Source organism: the organism of the source record quoted next, unplaced genomic scaffold (assembly GCF_019419815.1).
Source record: "Pyrus x bretschneideri cultivar Hongxiangsu unplaced genomic scaffold, Pyrus_bretschneideri_v1 Contig6, whole genome shotgun sequence".
Lineage (NCBI taxonomy): Eukaryota > Viridiplantae > Streptophyta > Magnoliopsida > Rosales > Rosaceae > Pyrus > Pyrus x bretschneideri.
This window is the reverse complement of record NW_025999798.1, coordinates 918168-943975: the sequence shown is the minus strand read 5'-3', so window position 1 is coordinate 943975 and position 25808 is coordinate 918168. Positions and strand designations below refer to the sequence as shown.

Genomic DNA, 25808 nt, shown 5'->3' with positions numbered 1-25808 from the left:
AAGCAAAGCTAGGGATACAACATGTGTTGGCATTATGTCCATACATGGCATGGTTACAGACCGTTAATTATATGCATCAAAACAACATTGCAAACTTGAGCAAAGTAAGCGAACAATTTGACGGCGGTTTGGGAAAATTGTAGGTACTATATATATCAACATATATATGGATTTATAAATGTATAGAAGGTGAAATTTCTCTAAAATATTTTCATGATATGTAAATAAAAGCTTTATTTATTTTCATGTACACCTTTATAGGCAGTTAAATGTATTTTAACGAACTATGATATACGTATCATATATGATGACATAAATTTATTTATTTTCATGCTTTCATGATATCCATCATCTTAGCTTTCTCACGTAATTTTGTCCATCAATCTCTTAAGAATAATTTAAACAGAAATAGTCCCAATATATTCGAACAAGATTACATAAGCTTGATGCCCAAGGCAACATACGTTGGTTGGCAATTATTCATTCAGAAGCTACCAGTCATTATCCAATTAAAAAAATTATTTTACTTAATATTATGTACTAGTGTTATTCATTTTCAATTCTAGATGTGAAGTTTTAAATTTCGTGAATGAAGAGTTCGATACCAATTTATTCTCTTACCATTATTGTAAATATGGTTGCATAAGAAAATATAAAAAAATAAACGTTATGGTAAGATATTGCTCATTATGTTGAGATTTTGAAGAGAGTATATTTAGACAGAGCTAGTATAAGTACCCATGCATTGCTGTGGGTTTTAAAAGCATATAAAATATGTAAAAAGTTATATACACATGTACACCCAAATTAGGGGTTCAATGATGGATTTGTACTCCTGGTTAAATGCACTTATAATTTTTATTTTCCAAATCCATATACTCTTCGAAAATTCCTATGAGAAGAAAAAAAAATATTGAGAATAAAAGGGACTCAGGTAGGTACTGTTAATACAATTTATTAAAATTTTGAATAAAGAAAATAAGTACTTCGCCTTACTTCGTATCTTCCTTTGATAATACGCTTGACCCCTAGTAATTTCATGAGAAGTAGTGTCATCTCTGGTTATATCAGCCATGCTTTCTTCCTGCAAGGGTTTATTTTTAACTGCCTTCTGTCGTTTGTTTAGACTCTGACAATTTTCTTCATCATCCGGCTTAATTCTATAGGTTGGTGTAGTCGTGTTAGGAAACAAATCAGAGTCACAATGTTCATGTTCATTGTTTGTGCGACAAATTTTTTTGTTAGACATTTCTATTTCGCTTGCATCAAAAGAACTAGAGCTTCCTTGTATAGTCAAGCTTCTCTTGATGTTCCTAGTTGTTTTCCGCATTGTACTTGCAAATTAATAACCCCAAGCAACAAATTAGTAGCTGGGGAGAAACAAAAAGATATGTACAACTATATTTATAATCCAACCAAGTAAAATAAATGCAAGCCAAGAATATATGAATTAGGATTTTCAAAACACGCTATTACAAAAAATTAATCGCATACAAAATTCTTTTAAACAATCTTTAAAAGCACAAAATGAAAACTGACCTCTTATGAAGAAGCATCAGAACACCTGTTCAAAAATCCAAAAACGAAATATAGTTCATAGTTCAAAATTGTATGCATCTACAACACCAATATCATTATCGAGTGAAGATGTAGATATTTTCAAGATTTAGACACATATTAAGATGCAATAGGGATTCGCTTTTGATAAATGAAATAAATCAATGTCTTCTTTCATTTCAGGGATAAAAAATAAAGGTTGAGACTCATAGAAATGAAATTAATTACAAATCTGATATCTTGGGTTTTTATTTTTTATTTTTTCACACAAACTAACGTAATTCCAACAGAAGAGAGAGAGAGAGAGAGAGAAATAGAGAGACCTACTGATGAGTCAATTGCCAATTTTCTGAAGAAATCGTATGCTTTTTATGAGTGCATCACAACCTTAAAAAAAAACGCAAATATCAGTAAAATTGTAAATTAAAACACGAAAGAAACCCTCAAAAAAAAAAAAAAAAACTAATTAGCATTGAAGTTACTGAAAGCACAAGAAATTACAAAAAGAAAAAAAATAAAAAAGAATGAGAGAATCCACACTAAACAAAACAGAAAAGAGAACTTGCCCTCTCTCCCCTCAAGTATGGATTGTAGAATGATTTCCAGTATCGAGGTTGCTTATTATATCCTTGGGTATGGTTTATGACTTAGTGTTTGTGGTGAAGTGCAACTTGTCTATGTATGTTGTCATATTTAAATAGATTTAAAAATTAAATTTCGTGATGTTATCAAATAATATATTTTAGACATCACAATCATAAAATCATAAAACAAGTAACTATTTTAAAGTTCCTCAAATAATCACAGAAGGGAAACAAAACATAGTGTATAGATTCAATGGCCACGATCATTCTATACTTATAGATTTGACAAAACTTACTATATTGGAAGGCCATTGTTTGTTAAATTCATTTTTATTAGGAGGGGATCCGTCTTTGTTTCTTAATCAATTGTAATATTGTCTGTATCTACTTTTTATGTTGGAGATCGCATCCATGATGAATAAACTTCTTTTCCAATACGGATCCTAAAAGTTGGAACATTTATTCTAAGGTTAATAGCATCTAACATGAAATTATTTTTTCACTGCTCTTGCTTCTGCAGCCTCCTTTTACTGGGAACAGGGAGAAAATTCAGCAGAAGCTAATTCAGGAAAATTCAGTAAGGATAAAAATCAAATCATGCTTTAAAGAGATGCAAGATATTCACAAAAAATAAAAATATTTGACAACTAATTTAATTACATTATTATTCGAATACGAAAGAAATTTTTTTTTATTTTATAATCAGCATTACACGCCTTTTAAAACGTTTTGAACTTGTTTAAAAATAGAGAAATAATATTTAATGAATAGCTGATTGAATCACATTATTGCTCGGTTATTGTAAGGTACCAATTAAAAAAAGTACAAAAAATAATTATTAAAAAATACTATTAAAATGATGAAGATACCCCTATATTATTATTTGATGTATTATATTAGGCTGCTTTTGAAGTTTTTTGTTTCAGGAGTATTTTTATTTAAATTTTTTTTGTTGAAGCTTGTGACATCAAAAAATATTTTTCGCCTTTATTGTTGGATATATATAATCTAATTTAAAGTCAAAACTTATAACCCCGAAATTTCATATTCTTTTTCCATTTTTTATTCCAAGATTTACTTGTGTATGATACGAAACAAGTAAATTAAGAATTATCGTTCCTTGGAGTCTTTCAGAATTTGAGTACCCCCTCCCGCTCCCAAGATGGCACTTCTTCCTGTTGGGCTGTTTTTCATCCGTCTTCTTGTAAACCATCATCCTGCCCTATCCCAAGGTAATTTATGCATTAGGGTTTCTTTGTTATTTAGGAATTTAGGGTTTTTAGTTTGCTCAGTTTGGGGGCTGCTTCAATAGTAACTCGAATGTAGGGTTTCTTAATTCTTTCTGATTTGGGAATCTAGGGATTTTTAGCGTGCTTAATTTTGTGGCTGCCCAAATTTGGCATTGCTCCAATAGTAATTCCTATGTTTGTAATGCAGAAGCTTTGAATTTAGGGTTTCTGATTGCAGAAGCTTAGTTTGATCTGTTTGTAATGCATATGTGAATCTTTATAATGCATATATCAATTTGTTAAATTTATTTCAGAGTCACTTGTTTTGACAATTTGAATTCCAGAAATGTCTCAGTGGCCAAAAAATTTCTGTTTGTAAGATATACTGAACTGGATATATGTGAATTTGAGGATATATGTGAATATAGAAACCTGCATGTCTCAATGGCCAAAAATTTCTGTTTGTAAGGCATAATTTTTGTATGTGCAGTTTATGGTTTGCAATGTTGCTGCATCTACATTTCAAATGCTTACTTTAATTAGACTAGTTTAGTTAGAAAGGTATGATAATGAATGTGAAATGAACTTTTGAATGAGGTCTGTTATTGACATGGTTATTGTTCTTGCACATTCAAGCTTCGGTAATTTATAGGCATACGTTTTAATTGTTTTTTTGCAGGATGATTGGGTCTCGTGAAAAGTTGTGTAAATTGTCCCAATGGAAAGTGGACCAAAGGGTTCTTGGGGCATTAAAGGGCACTGGGTTAGATAATCTATATACTTTAGCAACTATTGTCGGTAGAAATGCTCATGACAATAGCATGATAGATGCTCTTGTTAGGCATTATGATGTTAGAGATAGGTGTTTTAAGATTAATAATCAAAATTTATTTTTTGGATTAGAAGATGTGCTTTTAATCACAGGCCTTCCAGTAGAAGGGACCCCAGTGATAAAGACAACAACAAACATTCATGCCCTTGAAAACTTGTTAGGGGGAGTGCCTGAAAGTGAGTTGAAGGATAAATCAAATGCGGTGAACCTTAGTTGGTTACAAAAAGAGTTTGAGCATGTACCTGAAAATGTAGATGCCAATAGATTTTCCTGTCATGTTAGAGGATTTGTCCTCTACATATTAGGCACGGTAATGGTTCCCAGTTTAGATCATGTGCACGTGAATCTGGGCTACTTGGGCTGCATGTCCGAGATAGGTGAGATAAAGAAGTATGCATGGGGAGTTGCACTGCTTTCCCATGTGCACTATAGTCTAGAGAGTCATCTTAAAAGAAGGAAAAAAGCTATTGGCAGCCACTTGTTCTTCTTAATGGTGTGGGCATTGGAGCATATCCCTGCCTTTGTGATGGAATTTTTCGGGCATGAGTTAGACACCTATCCCAGCGAGTTCCCGCTGTCTTGTGCTTGGGGAAAATTGTTTCATAATGTGCTTTCTAATAGGCACAAAGTGAGGGACTTTAATCGGCACTTGGAGCATCTTTGGGAAAATGAAAATTCGGTACACCTTTTTTACCTTTAGCTTGTAACTTACGTAGCTTTCAATTTTTTATTTTAATAATGGTTTTATTTTAATATACATGTCTTGTAGGTTACTTGGCAGCCTTATATGAGGCTTGCTGACAACTTCCTCCCTGAAGAGATTAGGGGGCAGCAGCGGATGGGAAGCTGCCGGGTGATTTTGATTCACCCGATCCACAGGTGCCCCCTCATATTCCATCGTCCTGATCTTTGCCCTAGGAAACTTGGGTTTAGAGAGGCCGATGTGACTGCCTGTTCCCCAATGCTTTCCGATCGCACAAGATTTCGAAGTTGGAAACTTCATCTAGAAGAGTGGGAGAAGTTGGAGACGTGCTTTGTGAGGAGCCGGTTAGATCAACAAGGTATGAATATTAAACCATTAGTACTGAACTAAAATATGCTTTTGTTTTTCCAAACGCTTGAACACTTTCTTTTTAATTGGTATTAGATGGCGGGGGCTTGGTGCCAGAAACAAACCAGAGAGAAGGCGGAGCCAAATCTGGAGGATTTCAAAACATAGAAAGAATCCATATTACAGTACAAGAATGTAAGAGCAAGACTCCTAATCCTTATCATCCTTGGAGTCGTGGACTGTTTGGGTGGCAATGAGATTTAGTGTATCAATATTCATAAAATTCACATTTAATTTGTGTTTGGTTAGGGTCTGAGGTAGAAATTACAGCAACAGCAGCAGCTGCTCTATCTGCATCTGCAACTCAAGTCGTTGAACGAGCAACAACTCTAAATGTTCCATCTGCATCTATACCTGTTCCGTCTGCATCTATACCTGTTCCATCTACATCAGCAACTCAAGATGTTCCAGAACCAGGAGCACAAGTTCCATTTGCATCTGCAACTCAAGACGTTGCAGAACGAGTAGCACCGCCGCCGGTTGGTGATTCATCGTCTTCCTTCATCAAAAACTCTGAATCCAAAGACAACCCATTGTTGTCGCCACCACCACCCAAAATCCCAATTGTATGGCCGCTCGACGGAAAGCTCAGCCTTGAATGGGTTCAAAACCTCATGTCCACTATGGATTGGGCTTCTAGAAATCTTGACCCAGAGAAATTTCTGGACGTGTTTCCTATGGAGGTTTTCGATAGCTTGGTCGTCAGCGCCTCCAATATCCTACACAAAGAGGCAAATTGCATTTTCGTCGACCGGTTAGGCCCGGAATCCACTGTTGTCGTTGTTGGAGACATTCATGGTCAGCTGCACGATCTCCTTTTCCTTCTAGATGATGCTGGATTTCCTTCAGAAAATCGATTATTCATCTTCAATGGCGATTATGTAGATAGAGGGGCTTGGGGGATCGAAACCTTCTTGATTTTATTGGCGTGGAAAGTGTTTTTGCCCAAGAGCGTTTATCTTCTTAGAGGAAATCATGAATCCAAATACTGCACTTCTGTTTATGGATTTGAAAAGGAAGTGTTGACAAAGTATGGAGACAAGGGGAAACATGTGTACCGACAATGTCTCTGGTGCTTTAAGCGTCTCCCCTTGGCATCCATTATCGGGAAATATGTTTATACTGCTCATGGTGGGCTGTTTCGCAGCATGGCGGCATGCCCCAAGAGATCAAAAAAAAAGAAGAGAAGGAGAATAGCTTTCGATCCTGAACTGAGCAGTCCATTGTCCCTTGGCACGCTTGAAGAATTAAAGAAGGCTCAAAGATCAGTTTTGGATCCTTCATGTGAAGGTTCGAACTTGATTCTTGGTGACGTGCTATGGTCAGATCCCTCCATGGATCCTGGTCTTTCTTTGAATACAGAGAGAGGCATTGGTTTGCTTTGGGGCCCTGACTGCACTGAGGATTTTCTCAAGAAGTCTCAACTCAAGGTTATATACAACATGGAATCTGCATTTCTTGGTTTTAGGCAATTGAATGTTAGTTTACTTGCACAGTTACAACTTCCATGTTGGAAACCAATATGTTGTGAGATATTTTGTCGATGCTATGATCTTTAACATTATGCCTTTTGTTGTCTAATTTCTGGTGACTTGCTTGTGTTAGTTGTTAAGTGATGCATTCAATTAATAGCATATTGTGACTTCGAAACATGGCATGCTTTAACTGTAATCTAGAGATGATGCACATTTCTTTTCTAGAACTAAACCTTTGATTACTTTTGGTTACTGGTGTTCCTAAGTGCTGTGAATTTAAATTTAGGTAACTTTTAAAAACAAATGCGGACAAATCCTTCAATATAATTTTGAATGATCATACGAAGTTAATTAGTCAAAAACAATATCTGACAGATGATCAGTTGTTAACCCTAATATAATGTTGACAACAAATAGGTTCTTACAATGGCGTATTTTTAGGTTCGAGTTACATGATGATTGTTAAAGCTTGTTATGAAAGCATGTATAAGAGATGCAGGTGCTCATAGTTTTGTTATTGCTTTGATAGTTTTTAACCACCTTGACCTTGGCTCAATAGGTAGATGGTGGGTGGGGTTTGGCTATGTCTTCCACTAAAATTTTACCATTAAAGGAAAGAAAATGTCTGGTTTTAATCCTTTTAAAAATGACTAGCGGCTGTAATGTTTCTGAACCGTACAAGGCTGTTGCACTGATGTTTCTCTCACACACTAAGCATGAGATGATTTCTTTGTACTCTCTTGTTACGTTTACTTCCTTTTGTTGTATTTGCATAACTGGTAATCATAATAGAGGTGCAATACTAAGATTTGGGTTATTCTATATTGTCAAAACCACAGTTGATTATTAGAACGCATGAAGGCCCTGATGCGCGGGACAAGATGCAGAGGCCAGGTCTTGATGGAATGGATAACGGGTTCACCATAGATCACATTGTGGAGTCAGGAAAGCTCATTACTTTGTTTAGTGCTCCAGACTACCCACAATTTCAGGTTTGTTTAGGATCTTTTGATATTGGTATTTGTTGTGTTCATAGTTTTGCCAAACTGCGATGCAAAGTTTGCTTGATGCATGTATGGTTATGCTGATGTGGTTTTGGCTGTTTCCTTCTAAGATCCTAAACTCAATTATCTTTATTATTAACATTGGTAAGTTCTATAGGTTTGGGAGGTTTGTGATATCAAGATAGTAATAGAAGTAAACCAGAATGAATACTTTCTTTTAACCTTGTAACCGGAAATATCAAAGATAGTAAGATAGTGATTGGATGATTCCACCCATGAAACATCTGTATAGAAATCGTTTGCATAATAGGAAAAGAGCATAGATAAAGTAAGGTACTTGAACCCAATGAAGAAAGAACCAATATAAAACTAAAATCTCTAAATGCAGCACATGAAATGTGTTTCTGTGTGTCTAAATGTATAGCTATTGACTATTTGTAACTAGTCCATCTCCTGACTCGTGCTGTGATGCTTTCTTAACTCTTGATTGAGCCTTCAAGTTCATCTACGTTTGGTTTTACTTACGGATTTTATGAAATAGTTTATGTGCCTGTTTTCGCATTCTGTAAATTGACACTAATCTCTTCATGCACATGCAGGGGACAGAAGATAGGTGCAGAAATAAAGGAGCTTACATCGTTCTGGAACCCCCAAATTTTGATAATCCTGTTTTTCATAGCTTTGAAGCAGTCGCTCCAAGACCTCAGGTATTTGTGTTTACTGATTCGAGATTCCATAAATTCCTGATAAGTATTTCGTTGTGTTGGAGCCAAATGTATGTGTTAAAAATATTTCCATGCTTTGGGGCTTCCATTGCAGGCGAATCCCTTTTACGATTTTGAAGAAGTGGCCGATTCTGATCAAGAGTTGGACTTCGCATCGATGCAGACTAGCCCGTGAAGTCCTCGGTTACCTGGAAAATTTACCGAGTCGGAGACCGTTGGAGCTTGATAACAGTGTATTAAAAGGCGAAGGCGCATGCGAGGCGTCCTATGGATATCCCCGCCTAGACGTGAGGCGAAGTCTTACAAAACCTAAATTTTTTAATATATATGTTGATGCAAAAATTAGGAAAGACTTTGGAACAACATCAAGGGTGAAGTTTGTCACCTTTCTCGGTTGCTCCGGTCACTAGTGAGGATAAATATGTAAAGAGATAGAGATAGAGAAGCAAACACAAGATGCAATAAAAAGATTTAAATAAAAACATGATAGAGATCAACGCCCATGCCATTAAAGTCATGCATGGCTAACAACTCAATACCATTACTAGAAAAATGGGTGATGTGTCTAATGATGTTGCCCTACCCCTACCACCAACCATCCAAACCCACGCATGATAGACTCCCTTCCAACCATACCGGCCCATATGTGGTTGTGAATCAAATGAAACCCACTTCAATTTGAAATTTTAATTTTAGACGAATAAAATATGCTTGGATTATGTTAAGGGGTTATGCAGTTGAAGGATTAGTTGGGTACTCTTTACACACGCCTTTGGTTAGGTTTTTTGTTTTGTTTCTCTTGTCTTTATCATTAAACAAAGGTTAGGTTTTTTGTTTTGTTTCTCTTGTCCTTATCATTAAACAAAGTGATAAGATGGTTTTTTTTGTTAAAACTCAAAGTTTAAAAAAAAATTCATTAGTGTCTTTTTTTTTTTTTTTTTTTTTTAATGTTGATTTAAGAAATGAACGGTTCTAATTATAATATGTATATATTGGGAAGATTCGTTAATGACAAGATTCACAACTAAATGTATAACGAAGTGCACCCAGCACTAATTATAATATGTATATATTGGGAAGATTCGTTAATGACAAGATGCACAACTAAATGTATAACGAAGTGCACCCAGCACTAATTATAATATGTATATATTGGGAAGATTCGTTAATGACAAGATGCACAACTAAATGTATAACGAAGTGCACCCAGCACTCTCTGTACTGTGATAAGCCGATTAAATTATAACAAAATTGTGGTGTGACCAAAGATAATTGGCTAGCTAATGTTATGTGTAGAGATCTAATAATTGTAATATTAGCCAAGTGTCACTAGATTAGGCGTTTATTATAGAGGTTGTAAAGAGTTAGCTTCTAAGCATTTCTAGCTAAGCATACGTATCTCTGTAAAAACAAGAGTGTAATTCATTCTCAGATCATTTTAATCACAGATTAGTTTCTTCTTAATTTCTAGAATTCTCTCAACTCTTCTCTGTATTTCTCTCTTTCTGTTCTCTTTCTGTACTCTAAATTTCAAGGAATGAATCGATGAAGCATCTCATAGTTAGGAAAGTAATTAATTAACCTGCTAATTTCGGCCGACTTTGGCGTAAAAACTACATGCGAACCTTATAAACACAACCCTAAAGAGCTCGATTAGTATAATGCAACGCAAGCCTTGGAAATCAAATTAACCCCAGGTGTGACGGTCACGCAAATCACAACAACATGAAGAAGGCTGCATCTAACATAGTCGTTTTCTTGGTCATTGCAACTAGTGAGCTTTTCTCACTATTTCTATTCTCTCATACTTTTTGCGGTTGCTTAGACAGACAGCAAGCTGGCAATATTCGTTGCTATGTTCTGAATGACTGCCGAGATTTATATTGTATTGATGGACGTCCCAAATGTGTTCGTCACAAATGCAAATGCGTCGAGGATCCGTATTCTCCTTCCCCAAGTCCGATTTCTTAGATTTAGTTCTGTTGTCCTAGGTATGCAAAACCAATAATCAAGTCTTCTTTTCAAAAATAAATAATCAAAATTAATTCTTGAGTAACAAGGTTGAGAGTGATTTTAATTTTCCTTACTAAAGAAAATTTCATTAGAAGGTGATTGTGAGTTTGTGATGGGTCTGTCAAACATGGTGATGGGTATGCAAAACCATTGATATCGGGCTGATAAACCATTGATCTCAACATTCCACAATGGACTACTTACGCACATCTCGCATCGATTGTCGCAATCATCGTTCGTATACTCTGTGGTGGATACACATTGAGATCTCTCAGAACCCCTCAAAGTTCGAAAAATATATATGTGAAAGTCTTCTGAGGACTATGTGAATATTTGATATGGGCTCTTTTTGTGCAGACTAAGTGTTCGACAAAATACATTTCGCAGGTTGCATAGACAACATGCGATAAGTTCTCTCAATAACACTTGTCAAATTGTTTTGGTATATGCCAATATCTTTTTACTCATACACAATTTCGTTTTAGCTAACGACAATAAGTCCACCAAATGTTCAACAGAATGATTTTAGTAAATAAACTAAATTTTTTTGCACGCTTTACGCTCTGTTTGTATCTAAAAAACTTGAACTTTTAACTCTAAAACTTCTCAAAGCTTCAAATTTTGGATCTGTCACTGGTATATTAGTGCAGAACGTAAGAGCAAGTGATCCAATTATTTACTATCTCATAGTCCACGTCTAGCATTAATGAAGACTTCATCAAGCTTTCACAATCAAGTATGAATTGAGGCTGAAACAGGAAACCAATGCAACTTGAGGGAGGGAGTGTTGATCCTAAAAATTACAAAGCCTACATGGTGTGCAGGCCGAGTAACTAATGAGCTAACTACGTCCTTCGGTTAATGCAGGGTGTGCCAACTCGTCGGCCGAGCTTGGCCGAGGAGTAAAATTTGCTGATGTTGTGTTGAGCGCATTGCTGACTTCTTAATCTTGCAATTGCGGCCGAGGAAAGAACACGTCTCGGCCTTCGGATTCTCAAGCCTGAAGACAAGGCTGCTAGTTCTGCGAAGTTCAATATCAAATTCGGCTTTCAAAGTGCCGAATGTAGTAACTTGTTACACCTCACTTCGCCGAGAAGGCTAATGAGATGACCTCTGCCCATAAAAATTCGAAAATCCTTCTCGACCGAGACTTGGATAGATACCCAATCGGCCTCGACGCAGCGCTGTTTATTCAAACTGAAAGTGCTCTACGGTCGAATGGTTCTACGGCAATAGTGATGTTTATCCAACATCAAACTGAAGATGTTTGCCGGTTGCCTTCACAATGCTGTTTATCCAAACTGAAGATGCGTCGGCGGAAAAAGAAAATAAAAAATCTCAAGATAGATGTTTGAAAGATTTACGCAGGGCAGTTGTGTGTTGACTTAGAGGTCCTTGAATATTGTCTGCCGCTTGATATTTATAGAGATCTCCAAGCCCAAGTCACGGAAACCAATCCCAATTGCATTGTGACTCTAAGTCTTTGTTGGTCACGTCTTATCAAACTTGCTGTCATCTTGTAACCTGATGCAATCCTGTTTTTGACTAATAACCCTTATCCATTATCATAACCTTCTGCCGAAGACCACATGCATGCATGACCCCTTCACCAATTCCTAGATAAGATCACGTATACCAATCCAATTCATGAATTCCAAGTCAATTTGAACCGAACCACCCACTTTTATATCAAAAAGAGGACTTAGGTTTTGGTCATAATTAGCCACATAAGAGACTGCATACACTTGGAGTCTGATATAATGAGCCAATTCGAATGTCTCTGCGCAATCCTTTGAAGACGGATTGGATCATTTTTTTCCCAAAACAACCATCTGAATATATTAAAAATTAGGTTTTAACTATCCTAGCTAATATTAAAAGATAATATTATGATTAAAATCAAAATATTACTTCTCAATAATAACTAAAACTCATTTCAACCACCTTATCATCCAACAGTAAAAAATCTGCTAGTTCAACGATCTCGATTGCTCGAGCCGATAGTGTAAATTTGGGCCCAAATAGAGAGAGAGTCTCAAGTATATGAAATTTTAACTAACATCGTATCTTTGTCCAATCTCGTGGACTTTGATGGGATAAGAGAAACCCTTTGAATCTACAGTGAGCTAGAATACGCGGACTTGCTCTCCGGTAAAATTTCTATGAACTAGGTTGCCATTTATTTGAAATTTTTCAAGAACTCGATCAGCAACGATGCTTCTACGAAGCCACTATATGGATTACAGCCTATCTTGAGAGGAGTGGTCGTTAGCCGTTACATCTTCTTCTAGCCAGCGGTAAGCTCCTAAACCATGAGCTATTGACGGGGCCAATGAATAATTCATCATTTCACAGATTTCTGAATTCTTCTGGTTGAGATAACAGAAAAACTGAATATGCTGACAAACCTAGGCCACTTTCAAACGCAGCACTAACAACAGCCATTTTTTTGGTGCTGCTGTGCCCACTGGGCAATGATTGCTGTATTTCCGAAGCCGCCAACAACGCTAGGTTTAATAACCTGAAAGAACCAATATGAACAACCTAAATCAGGAACACGCAATCGAATGGTCATAAATTTCAGTAACAAAGACACCAAATTGCAAAAGATTGAGATACTAATGAGCAATGTATAAACTCACACTCACAGTAGCTACTATTCCCGGATGGGTATACTTCACCAGCTTATCAAGCGGATGTTCTCTAGTACTGTCAATAGTTTCATCCAGTGCCACAAGTGAACCACTTTCTTTACAGAATCCGATAATATCGCCTTCATTTTGAACAGGTTCCTGGAACAAATAGATAGTCTCAGGGTCAACGATGGCATTAAGATACATTGACAACTATCACTAATCCTAACAAATATAGATGAGGCGAAAAGTTAAATCGTTAAAGCATGCCAACCACATAAACTTTGATCTGAAACAGATTCCATCCCTCGAGAGGGAGTGGTAATGTAGAGTAGAAATGTTGAGTTAACCAATTTTGCAGAGTGAATGCCTCTAAATACTGCAGATCGCAAATCCTTTACCGAGGATCCAAACTGGATAGCTTCTTTATACGTCCAGTTCCGATTGGCGTCAGCACGAACGTGAATCCGGTATCCAACTTTCTTTCTCACTGCCTGTATAGCTACCTGTTGCAAAAATCATTGGAAAGCCACAAACCAAAGCCTTCACTTTCTTTGATGCATAATAACAAAGTCGTATTGACAAGAATATTTGTAATGGTAACAATATGAGTTCAGAGAGATGAGAATAGTGCCCTCAGCTTTACTGCAGTAAATCCTTCTTCCACAAGTGACGCTACAACATGAGCTACTTGTATGGGTGTCCCATCAAAATCAACGAGGGCAAAAAGAAAGACAAGAACTAACCTTTTTGAACGAAGAAGAAGATGATGAAGGTGCAGAGTGAACCGCGGTACCAATTCCGAAAACTCGTCGGGTTTCATTCACGTACAGCGATTTATAACTCGGGTTTTCGACATCCTTGCCCATGAAAAACAGAGGATAAACCGCAGACGACTCCAGTTGACTGCATGCAAAACCAGTTCAGGCTTTTGGCACTCAGCGACACAGCCACCTGTGAAATTCGCCATCAAAGTCCACAATTCAACGCACATTGTACGATAAACCAGTATGGAACCGGAGATTTTTAATTACGTGAAACCTATGAATTCCGGTACAAGTGGAAGGAGGATTGAGCTTCAACTCCTCAACGGCCTCTCTGATCTTTTCAAGTCCTTGAGGAAGAGTCAACGCTGGAGTCAGCGTCCACGTGACGCCGGCCTCGATCACCAAGTCACCGTCCTCCGTTTCGGACACTTCGCGGACTTCGATCTCCGGGCCGTCGAATCTTACTCCTCCAACGGCCTTAAAGACAAAAATAATACGAAAAATCAAATAGAAGTGACATCATTTAAGTGGAAATAAATGAGAGTGGAGAATTTTTTTTTTTTTTGAGGGAGTCGAAAATGGCGGGAGTTTGGGTTGAGGAATAAGAAGGGCGGCCGCGGTGGCGTCGTTGTGCGCGGGAAAGACAGGGACCTCTTGCCATGCAGGAAAGAGAGAGAATTTGTGGGAAATAGCATCGAATGTGAGGAAGAGAGAAGAAAAAGGAGGGAGGGGAGTTTCAGAGAGAGAGAGAGAGAGAGAGAGAGAGAGAGAGAGAGAGAGAGAGAAGTGAAAGAAGATGAAGGTGGAGAGAAGGGGATAAGGAAACAGTGTCGTCTCTGCCATGTGATCTGCACATGAGGGTACATCACTTATCATTATATAAATTATGGGATTTATATATTAAAATGTTAATAACTTAAAAAATAAAATTTTTTACCATTTATCTAAATTACCATCTATGTTCCTGTCACAATTACAAATTTTTCCTCCTGCTGTTGCTGTTGATGTTTCTGTTCTGGTGACCGTTATACATTTGCATTCCTGTGGGCTAATTGGGTCTATTGGGCCTACTGGTCCTATTGGGCCCAGTTTAATGTCGATTGTCGGTTTGGTTTTTCAGGAATGGGATCATTTCGGATCATTTTTATGAGGATCCTATGGAGCAATTCATCATATCTGTTCATTAGTTATTTTACAGTTAAAAATTATTTTAAATTTTTTATTTAAAATTGAAAACAAAGGGTATCTATCGAAAGTTGGCCGTAAAATATACGATGAACGATTAAAATAAATTGATCTCTAGAATCCTCACGAAAAGAATCTAGAGAGGATTCCAGTTTTTTAAATGGGCGAATTTTGTTAGATCTTCTTATCAAAAGGGGGATTTGAAAACAGGCTGGATAAAAGAGGTTGGAGTTTATCTTTGAGAGGAGTCTTTTTCAAAAAAAGTAAAATTATCCAACAACAAAAAAAGCATAAATATTTCTATAAAAAAAAATTATTAATTTCTGTAAGCATTTTAGAAAATGTCTAATTCCTAATTTGAATTAGGCTAAACAAGTATATATTTATTTTTTTCTGAGAGATTTAGAATTAAGCTAAACAAGTATACACTTTTATTCCTTTTTAATCATTTAACTTTAATAAAAACATTAATTATTTTCGTTAATTAATTTTACTAAATTTCATTAAAGTTAATTAAGTCTCTTTTAGAAATATGCCACGACATCCATGCAGCTGACTAGGACGAGTCCAACTGATGACGTAGCACAGAACTCTCAGTCAAACTCTGCGCATGCCAAAAGCTCACCACACGCCCGTCACAATTTTTCGTCGTCCCAGTCCATGCTCTCCAAACTACCCTTCTTCATCTCAAAATTCAGTGATTCACCACTCCAAACCAACTAAAACAAATCTCGCAGCAAGGGTATTCCTTGAATCTATAAAACCCTGATTCCAACAAACTCAGCTTCACACACCAACATAGATATCCCACTACTAAGCAAGTACTTCAAGGGCTGCCAAACTCTACGCCCTCGCCGTCATCCTCCTCCTCATCAGCATTGCCGGCAGCTGCCGAGGAACCACAGCAATGTGGGTCCAAATCCAAAGGACAATGCCACGACAAATCCAAGGCCTTGATACTGAAGACCATTGCTTTATTTGCCATTTTGGTCACGAGCATGATTAGTGTCTGCTTGCCGATGTTTTCACGCAAGGTTTCGGCTTTCCAACCCGGCAAAAACATGTTCGTCATTGTCAAAGCGTTCGCCTCCGGCGTCATACTTGCCACGGGATACATGCACGTTTTGCCCGACTCGTTCGATTGCTTGACATCCGAGTGCTTGCCGGAACATCCGTGGAGGAAGTTTCCATTCACAACGTTCGTGGCAATGCTTTCAGCCGTTCTTACTCTCATGGTGGACTCGTTTTCGATGAGTCACTATAGGAAATATTTAGTTCACGGTGCAGCTCGGGGCGAAGATGACGAGAATGCTAAAAATCGCTCTTCTCAAATAGAGCCTTTTGGGTATGGTCATGACATTAAGACTGAAGATGGACTCGACGATAAGGATTCACAGTTGCTGAGATATCGTGTTGTGGCATAGGTATTAACCTTATGATTTTGTGTAGTTTGTTACGCATGCTCGAATACTCTTAACCGTTTAAACTTGCTTACCGTATTCAACTAAATGAAACCTATTAATCGAGCATTACTTTGAAACTAAGTTAGGGTTTGAATCATTTTTAACTGAGTTGGAGTGTTGATGCATGCAGGTATTGGAACTAGGAATTGTAGTGCACTCGGTAGTGATTGGATTATCAATGGGGGCATCTGATAATCCATGCACAATCAGACCACTCATTATTGCCCTTTGTTTCCATCAACTATTTGAAGGAATGGGACTTGGCGGATGCGTACTACAGGTAATTATTAATTCAGTATTCACCAACTAATCTACCAGCCTGTATTTATTAATGAACAATACTTGACTACTGAAAGATGAATAGGAATTCATACTCAAAACTCTTAGTGTTTTAATCACAGAGTTTTGTGTTTATAATCAGAACTGTTCATACTATGAATCACACTGGAAAGACCATTTGTGCAAAAAATAAATTTAAACTAAGGTCATTTAGTTAATCTATTATAGCAAATACATAAACAGTTTGTAATATTTTTACCAATACCGTTCATTGGTTTTTTAAACAGTTTAATGACTAAACAACCTTAGTTTTAATTTGATTTCTTGCAGAGACGATCGTTATAGAATGATTTATAATATGAACGATCGTTATAGAATGATTTAAGTAACCAACTAAAGTATAAATTGTATAATTAATCCTAAAACATGCTTCAAATTAATGTGGCTTGCAGGCTGAATATGGTATGAAGATGAAAGCAACAATGGTGTTCTTCTTCTCAGCCACGACACCGTTTGGGATAGCACTAGGAATTGCACTGTCACATATATACAGTGACGACAGTCCGACGGCTCTGATTGTGGTCGGGTTGCTAAATGCTGCATCTGCAGGGCTGCTCAACTATATGGCGCTGGTGGATCTCCTAGCAGCTGATTTCATGGGGACTACATTGCAAGCAAATGTGAAGCTCCAAATGTTGTCTTATATTGCAGTTCTTTTTTGGGGCAGGAGGCATGTCAGTAATAGCCATATGGGCTTAGCCTAACAGATCAACAATTATGTCAGATGGATTAATAAGATAGAATAGGATTGTGCTAGCTAGCTGCTTAATTATGTATTAATTAGCTGTGATCTGCATGTACAGTAGGGTTAAACTTTTTGAGAATTTTAATTTATTCAGTTTTCAATCCTCAATTGGCAACTAGTTTGTATCCATCCATGGCATTCTCCTGAATTCTTTTAACCAATGAAAGCTACTTGAAAGTTGCCACTTGCGAGTGTTTAAAAGCGTTTACTCTTGCAATCGGATGCAGAAGAAGTTGTGTGTTCAAAATTTAAATCCCCTCTCTCCAGTGTCGTTCTAATCATTTCTAGGACTACTGACCAATCTTATTTTCCTTTTGGTGGGAACTGCCAACTAATATTTATAAGTTTTCCAAACCAAACTGCTAATTAACTAGTACAAGGTTACTCAACTAAGCTGAGCCACTAGTTTCCAGCTCTAGAGAAACTTCTATCGCCATTTCCATGAGTCCATCACTGGTTGAATTAATAATATTATTAATTTTGATCTGTTTGCTGTCGTGTTATTATTGTTGGCCTGATTTCTCAACTTTCCATACAATACATCATCATCAGCCTTTTCTTTTCTTGAACAAAAGGGTTATTAATGGACTAGCACTAGCACCTAAAGTTAATGGATCCGAAATAAATTGTTAATTACATGTTATAAAAATCGTTTTGTGAAGAAATATTTGTGAGGATATGAAAGTATAAAAAGTCAAACAATGAAAAATGAAAAACCGTGCAACGGTTTATAAGAGGTTGAGTCATCACTACTTATATCGTCAATTGGTTTATGATGAAACTTCAATTTCTTTCACTCTCGTTGTGGTGAGTCTAATATCTAATTGTTACGTATGAGTCTTCATGTTGTGAATATAGCTTTGTGAATATCATATTGTTAGTTAAAAAAAAGGAAATTAGTTGGAATTCGAAGGTTTTGCAGAGTTTAGGTACATTGGCTCTGTGAGAAGAGTACTCCAAACGTATAGTTTCCAATGATGAAGATGAGCCATGTGGTACTACTATTAACATTAGTGACTAGAAAGTTAAAAAATTAAAAAAGCTGTTCGCTAGAATCATAAACAAATCTGAAATCGTGGCTATAAATTGTTCCATGCTCATGGGTCAGGCGTCGCAAATAGTGAAAGATGGAGAGGTCTCATTCCAAAACTAAAATTGGAGAAGACAATAATAGGGCCTCAAGAGTGTCCCTCGATGCGGTCAAAGAGACACTCATTCCACTCAAGACCTTTTTAAAAGCCTTGCCTTTAATAAGTGGCTTTTGTTTGCCTTATGAATACATACCACTTTCTTCTCAAATGATACTTTTCTAGATATGCTAAAAACAGTAGTTCATATTTTATATTCTCAAAGTGATTTTTAGTTGTTAATATATGTCGACATGATTTTTGCTTTTTTTTTTTTTTTGTCAATTAATTTTTCTTTAAATTTCAATCTAAATGTTATAAATAAACAAAGGTGTGTATGCAAAAAAATAAGTGTACATAGAAAGAATATTATAAGTGTGCATAAATCACTTCCTTACCATAATTATGTTCTTCCTCTGCACGCTTTATGTTCTCTTTTTTCACATCTCTGCTTATTTCTAGTGTAATGGTACAATTTTAATCACTCTAAGTACCAAATTGTTGTCGTATTAACTATGGGTAATTAATTAACACAATCGGTGGCCTTTATCCACATGAAATTAAGTGGGGCAATTAATCTAGGTAATGGAGACACCCAGCTTTGAAGTTGAAAAGCTTACGCACGCACTTTTTGTGGAGTTAGGTTCAAAGATGACGATCTAAGATCACAAACAACAGTTAATTGCGCATTTTCTACATAATGCAAGTGCAATTGCTGTCATTAGTAAATTAGCTGCCAGTTTTTGGTGGATCAAGGAAAACATGATTGTGGCTCTCGATGCTTAGAGAATCCTCTTAATCATTCTTATAATTAAGAATTCAAATTGATTTATCAATGTTGTATGACTTTTTAGTCAAAAGGATCCCTGAGATTTGCATAATGCATAACTTTGATTCCTGAGATTGAAAATCAATAGAAATGGTCCTTGAGATTGTCCACCATCCATTATTTTGGTCCTTTAGTTAAAAACTCCGTTACGTGTCCCGGAGCTCTTGGCCGGAAGTTTGGGCAATTTTCAAAGCTTCATAACTCAATCATTTTTTAACCAAATTCGACTCATAATATATCAAAATGACGATAGGAAAGTGTAGAATAAGATTATACCTATTTGAAAGTCCAATGGTTGCCATAGATGACCGAAAAATAGTCTGAAACGTGACTGATTTGCATGAAAACTGGAAAACTCGCCGAAACTGGGTAAACTTTAAACGTTCATAACTTTTTCAATACTCAACGAAATCGAGTGATTCAAAAATGAAAATCATACTTCTCAATGAGATGAAGGGAATGGTACCTTTTTAGATGGATAATTCACTGTGGTTTGGCCGAACAAAGGCTCGAAAGTGGCTAACTCGAGACCAAGACAGCCGCTTTCGATCCGTTTTCCAGCTAAACCAAGGTTATTTAGCCATCGAAAAAGGTATCATTCTCTTCTTCTTGTTGATAAGTATGATTTTCATATTTGAATCACTCAATTTCGTTGAGTATTGGAGAAATTATGAACGTTTAAAGTTTACCCAGTTTCCGGCGAGTTTTCCAGTCTTCCCGCGAACCAGTCACTTTTAGGCTATTTTCCGGCCATCTCCGGCAATCATTGGGCTTCCAAATAGGTATAATCTTGTTCTACACTTTCCTATCTTCATTTTGATATATTATGGGTCAAATTTGGTTAAAAAACGATTGAGTTACGAAGCTTTGAAAATTGCCTAAACTTTTGGCTAAGAGCTCTGGGACACTTAACGGAGTTTTTAATGGAATGACCAAAATAATAGATGGTGGACTATCTCATGGACCATTTCTATTGATTTTTAATCTCAGAGACCAAAGTGATGTGATACAAATCTCAAGAACCATTTTGGCTAAAAAACCATGTTCTATAGATGATTTGCTTATATCAACATGTTAATCTCCATATAATCATGGTTAAGTTGAAAGGAACTTGGGGCCTTTAGCTAGCTAGGGAGAAACCAATCAAATGTCAATATTCGAGAATTAATTGGCTAGCTTAGGCTAAGTTGCACCCAAGATTAGGACCTTCATGATTGGTAAATATACCAAAGGGGATTGAGATGGATCACTGTGCCACGTCTTTTGGTTGCAAATTTGGCACCAGTAATACTGCATGTGACTTCAGGATTGTACTAGGACGGTACTCAAAATTCTGGGGTGTATTTGTTCATGGAATCAAGCCTAATGTTATAAACCCGTGTTTACTACATAATTAGTTTAGAGAAATAGACATTGGCCACGATATAACCGTGGCTTACAAATGGACACAGATACATGTTACAGCATTCTGGCTATTGCCCAAAAACGCCACTGTTTTGTGAGCAGGACGTGGCCCCAAAATAAGTGGCCTATATTCAAATTTCTAGTAGTGTGACTTCTCCACGGACGTCCAAAACTCATACAATGAAAATAATTCATACAGTGAAAGCTTATTTTCAAGTGATTCCATAATTCTTTTTGCTACATTAGAAGGAATTGGATTCACAAAATATCAAAACATCGTATTTTTTTTAAAGTAATGATGGTGGTGTCACTAAAAAACCTTTTTCAAACTGGAGAATCAGACTCAATGAATTTTCTCTCACACAAAAAACGAAAAAAAAAAGGAACTTATTTCACATTGAAATTCATATGGCACGACACTTGGCACTATTATGACCTTTTTAAAACTGATAATTACACAAAAACCCTTCGTTCTAAAACACAAGGAAATTTTTCGATGTTTCAGAAATATGGTCTGGTACACGAATTGTCATAATATAATTGGTTAGAAATTTTATTTTAGAGTTTTTTAATACGGGTCCAATTTTATACATCTGTTTGGAATAGAAGGAGTAGGATTCTCTCTCTTTTTTTTTTTCCTTCCCTTCCCTCCCCTTCTATTTGAACGGTCAAAATTAAGTCATGTCAACATCTTATATTAAGTTTTTACAACAAGAGAATGAGAGAGGAAATGATAGAAGAAGATGAGAAGAGGATGAGAGAGAACCTTAATCCATCACTAGTACGACACCCACGTCAACAATTAAAGTGTGTATGACTTATTTAAATCGAATTACATCAATCGCTATCGACTCCCTATGGTTTGAATAACAAATCTTTTTTATCCCTGCACACAATGAAAACAAATTGAACGAACAGTTGATTTGGGATGGATTTTTTTATATGAAAGTTAATTACGATTGCATCTGTTTCGGGTTAAATATGTTTGAACCAGAGTCAATTGAGTTTTTAGCCATCATCATTTGAATAAGGGTGAATGAGGTAACGGGGTTCTGTACAGGTAATTTATGTTCAAATTGAATTAATCTCCGTTGTCAACATGTATTCTTTATGCTTATTGGGTCCATTGGGTTTGCTGGGGTGGGGGTGTATTGGCTTAAGTACGAAGGTATAAAATAGCGTTGTTAGTTGTTTCTTAGTTGCTGATTTCATGGCTTGTTTATTTGCAGAACATGAAAGAAGGGAAGAGATTATGCAGTGGTTAGTCTTAGGTATGTAGAAAGTTTGGAAGATCAGAAATTTGAAGGACGTTCGGTTCTGAATGCTAAATTCTAGAAAAGTCAACCTGGTATTAAGGAGTAGATAAAATACACAAAAACTGCAAGCTAAATTTTAGGAAGCCAAAATCATAATATTCAAGCAATTAAGGGTAAAGCTTGGTACTATGGTCTTGTGATATTTTTCTTCACTTGTAAGTGAGAGGTTTTAGATTCGAATCTCATGGATGACAAGAGATCTTAGGTTCGAATCTTATAGATGGCGAATTCAATACCAAATTAGATTGTTATTGTATGGCTTAGCCGAACTCTCCATCTCTTTAGTGTATAATATAGCGTTGCACTAAAAAAATTAGTTAAGGGTAAACCACCACGGGATGGCCCAGTGGTTGGGATGAATTCTATACCCATATTTCACATTGCCATCCTGGTTTCGATTCTTGGTGTTGGTGAAATACACGATGGTGGTCAGGGAGAGGTTGAAATACCTCTATGCTTAGAGACTCTTAAAAATAGAGTTATATCAAATTTTCTCATTTTTTTAAGTATCCAACCACGTGTATTATGACACTTGTTGTATGGACCGTATTCCCGTCACTGAAAAATCGCACCTAAACAACTTTTGGTTTCCACATTGTAAGTGGATTATGACCTTAATTAAGTTGCTTAATTAAGCACACAAAGACAATCACGCTTGGATGTTAGGAATATTTTAGAATAATATGGGTCCATTTTCCACCATAAATAATACACGACAAATGATACTCCATAAACAACAACGCCACAAGAAAAGATTTGGAGAATATATATTGAACAACATATCTAGCCTAGCAAGCTGCTAATTAGATTATAGATTATGGAATAAAATAATGGAATCATATATTAATTAGATATAATCTAGCAAGAAGAGAAAATTGGTGATGAGCTTATCCTATATGAACCAATCACTACAAAGTGTGAATGGTGATGACTTCATGTAGGGCATTTGAGGGAGGAAGAAAGACAAGTTGTAGTTGCTTGAGTGGGAGGAAGTGGAAAGTGGAGACAGTGCAACTATGGTACAAGTGTCGGTTCTGAGCATTGTTCTAAAAATCTCCGCTTAGCGCCGCCTAGGTCATGCCTAGGCACTAGGCTATTGGTCAACATCCCAATTAATGCTTAGGCGTTTGAAAATTAAGAAATGGCGTCTAGACCTGCTGAGGCGCCCGCCTAGGCACCCGCCTATTGTTTTTCAATAAATTGTAACAGACTTGTTGAATACTTAAATGAACACACATTATATGCTTGTTCCCCATGTTTTCATTATGTTTCAATACTTCATAATATATATGTAATTCTATTTTGTAGTTTTTGATGAAATTATATACATTTTAAATATAAACAAATATTTATTTACACGAAATATAATAGATTTACTTAAATCCACCTAGTCTGCCTAGGCGCCCGCTTAGACTCCGCCTAGGCGTTAGGTCCCATCCCGACGCCCGACTAACACCTAACGTCTTTTAGAACCTTGATTTTGAGAAATTAATTAAATTTGAATGACTGTATATTTGTGAAGGGAAAACCCTAAAAATGCATGAAAATATAAAACTATCGATGTTCATTTGCAGTGGTCTCATGGATATTCCAAGAGCTTCATGGCAGGCAATGACATTGGAAGAAGAAGATCCAATAAGTACTGAGTGGTGAGTACTCTCTCTTACATGTTTTGGATAAAAAATAGGGTTTAATTTTTTTTAACTTTAATCATTTAAGAAGATTGAAATTTAAAATAAATCTGAGGTTAGATTACATATTGATTATAATCATTTGATGTGTCATTAATTCAAAACAATTGATGTGCATTCTATTTAATATCTCCCATTAAATATTTAAATTTTTTAATATACAAAATTTAATTTATTTTTTGACCAAAAAAGAGTTTTTTAATTTATCTAAATGTTAATACCGAAATGTATTATATTGAAATAATGTATCTAAATGTTAATACCGAAATAAAAAGAGTTTTTTATTTAACATTCTTCAAACTTAAAAGACTCAATTAATGCATCTAAATGTTAATACCAAAATGTATTATATTGAATTAATGTATTTAAATGTTAGTATCGAAATGTATGTACCGAAATATATGCACCGAAATGTATTATATTAAATTAATGTACCTAAATGTGTGTACCAAAATGTATGCACTGAAATATTGTACCAAAATGTATTATGTTGAATTAATGTACCTAAATGTTTGTATCGAAATGTATGTATGGAAATGTGTGTACCTAAATGTATGTACCAAAATGTATTATAATGAATTTAATACACGCAAATGAAGAAGACAAAGTACATCGAAATATATTGTATAACAAAAATTAATTTATCTAAATATTTACAACAATGAAATGAAAATGAAATTTTGTGACATCCCGCATCGCCCAGGGGAGTGATCCTTATATGTATATTCCCATCCCTACATAGCACGAGGTCTTTTAGGAGCTCACTGGCTTCGAATTTCATGGGAATTCCGAAGTTAAGCGAGTAGCGCGCGAGAGCATTCCTAAGATGGGTGACCCATCGGGAAGTTCTCGTGTGAGTTCCAAAAAACAAAACCGTGAGGGTGTGCTAGGGGCCCAAAGCGGACAATATCGTGCTATGGTGGAGTCGGGCCCAGGAAATGGTCTTGCCCGGGCCGGGATGTGACAATTTGGTATCAGAACCTAACTCTGTTCGTGGTGTGCCGACGAGGACGTCGAGCCTCTAAGGGGGGTTGATTGTGACATCCCACATCGTCCAAGGAAGTGATCCTTATATGTATATTCTCATCCCTACCTAGCACGAGACCTTTTGGGAGCTCACTGGCTTCGGGTTCCAAGGGAACTCCGAAGTTAAGCGAGTAGCGCCCGAGAGCATTCACAGGATGGGTGACCCATCAGGAAGTTCTCGTGTGAGTTCCCAAAAACAAAACCGTGAGGGTGTGCTGGGGGCTCAAAGCGGACAATATCGTGCTACGGTGGAGTCGGGCCTTGGAAGTGGTCCCGCGCGAGCCGGGATGTGACAAAATTATAATGAAATAAAATTAATACATTAAAAATTAGGAAGAAAAAGATAGAAAAAAATTAAAATATAATTAATAAATGAGGTTATTAATGTATTAAGGGACTAAAATTAGATTTTGATCTTACTCATGGTTTTAATCTAAAAGTCATCTTTGCCAAAGATTAAAATGAAGTTTTCTATAAAAAAATATTGACCAAAACGTCTTCGTTTTTTAAGTTTATGAACAATTATTGTAGTGTACAAAACATGGTAATAATTTTCTACAATTTAGTTCAATATCTTAGTGGATAAGGTGTTGACTTTGTACTCATGCATCCATAGGTTTGAAACTTTTTCACCCTTTAAATTATTGTAATAGTTTCGAATTATTTCTCCTCCCCAATTTATTGTAACATTTTCGAACCATTTCCCCTTCTCTTAATAATACCAATTTTATTAAATAATAATAATAATAATAA

The 25808-nt window shown here is 36.2% G+C and overlaps 2 protein-coding genes and 1 pseudogene across 6 annotated transcripts; 2 read left to right on the top strand and 1 right to left on the bottom strand.

Moving 5' to 3' along the window:
* The first annotated feature begins 3187 nt into the window (after nt 1-3187).
* On the top strand, nt 3188-9014 carry LOC103947307 (serine/threonine-protein phosphatase 7 long form homolog). Its single transcript, XM_009358203.3, has 8 exons — nt 3188-3373; nt 4050-4881; nt 4972-5263; nt 5350-5448; nt 5563-6743; nt 7628-7780; nt 8392-8499; nt 8612-9014. Exons 2-8 carry the CDS (start codon nt 4051-4053, stop codon nt 8690-8692), a joined length of 2745 nt encoding a protein of 914 aa, XP_009356478.2. The 5' UTR covers nt 3188-3373; nt 4050; the 3' UTR covers nt 8693-9014.
* A 3673-nt stretch (nt 9015-12687) lies between these two features.
* Nucleotides 12688-14758, bottom strand: LOC103947309 (protein PHYLLO, chloroplastic-like). 5 transcript variants are annotated; one of them, XM_048572165.1, is made up of 5 exons: nt 14198-14758; nt 13910-14117; nt 13514-13669; nt 13173-13322; nt 12688-13051 (listed from the first exon to the last, which is right to left on the bottom strand). In XM_048572165.1, the coding sequence occupies exons 2-5, from the start codon at nt 14030-14032 to the stop codon at nt 12962-12964; spliced, it is 519 nt and encodes a 172-aa protein (XP_048428122.1). In that variant the 5' UTR covers nt 14033-14117; nt 14198-14758; the 3' UTR covers nt 12688-12961. The 5 variants fall into 5 exon arrangements, 4 of the variants coding, with proteins under 4 accessions (XP_048428122.1, XP_048428121.1, XP_048428124.1 ...); XM_048572164.1 differs by having other exon boundaries at nt 14205-14754; XM_048572167.1 differs by having other exon boundaries at nt 13565-13669; nt 13910-14754.
* A 903-nt stretch (nt 14759-15661) lies between these two features.
* On the top strand, nt 15662-17616 carry LOC103947371 (annotated as a pseudogene).
* Nucleotides 17617-25808: the final 8192 nt, after the last annotated feature.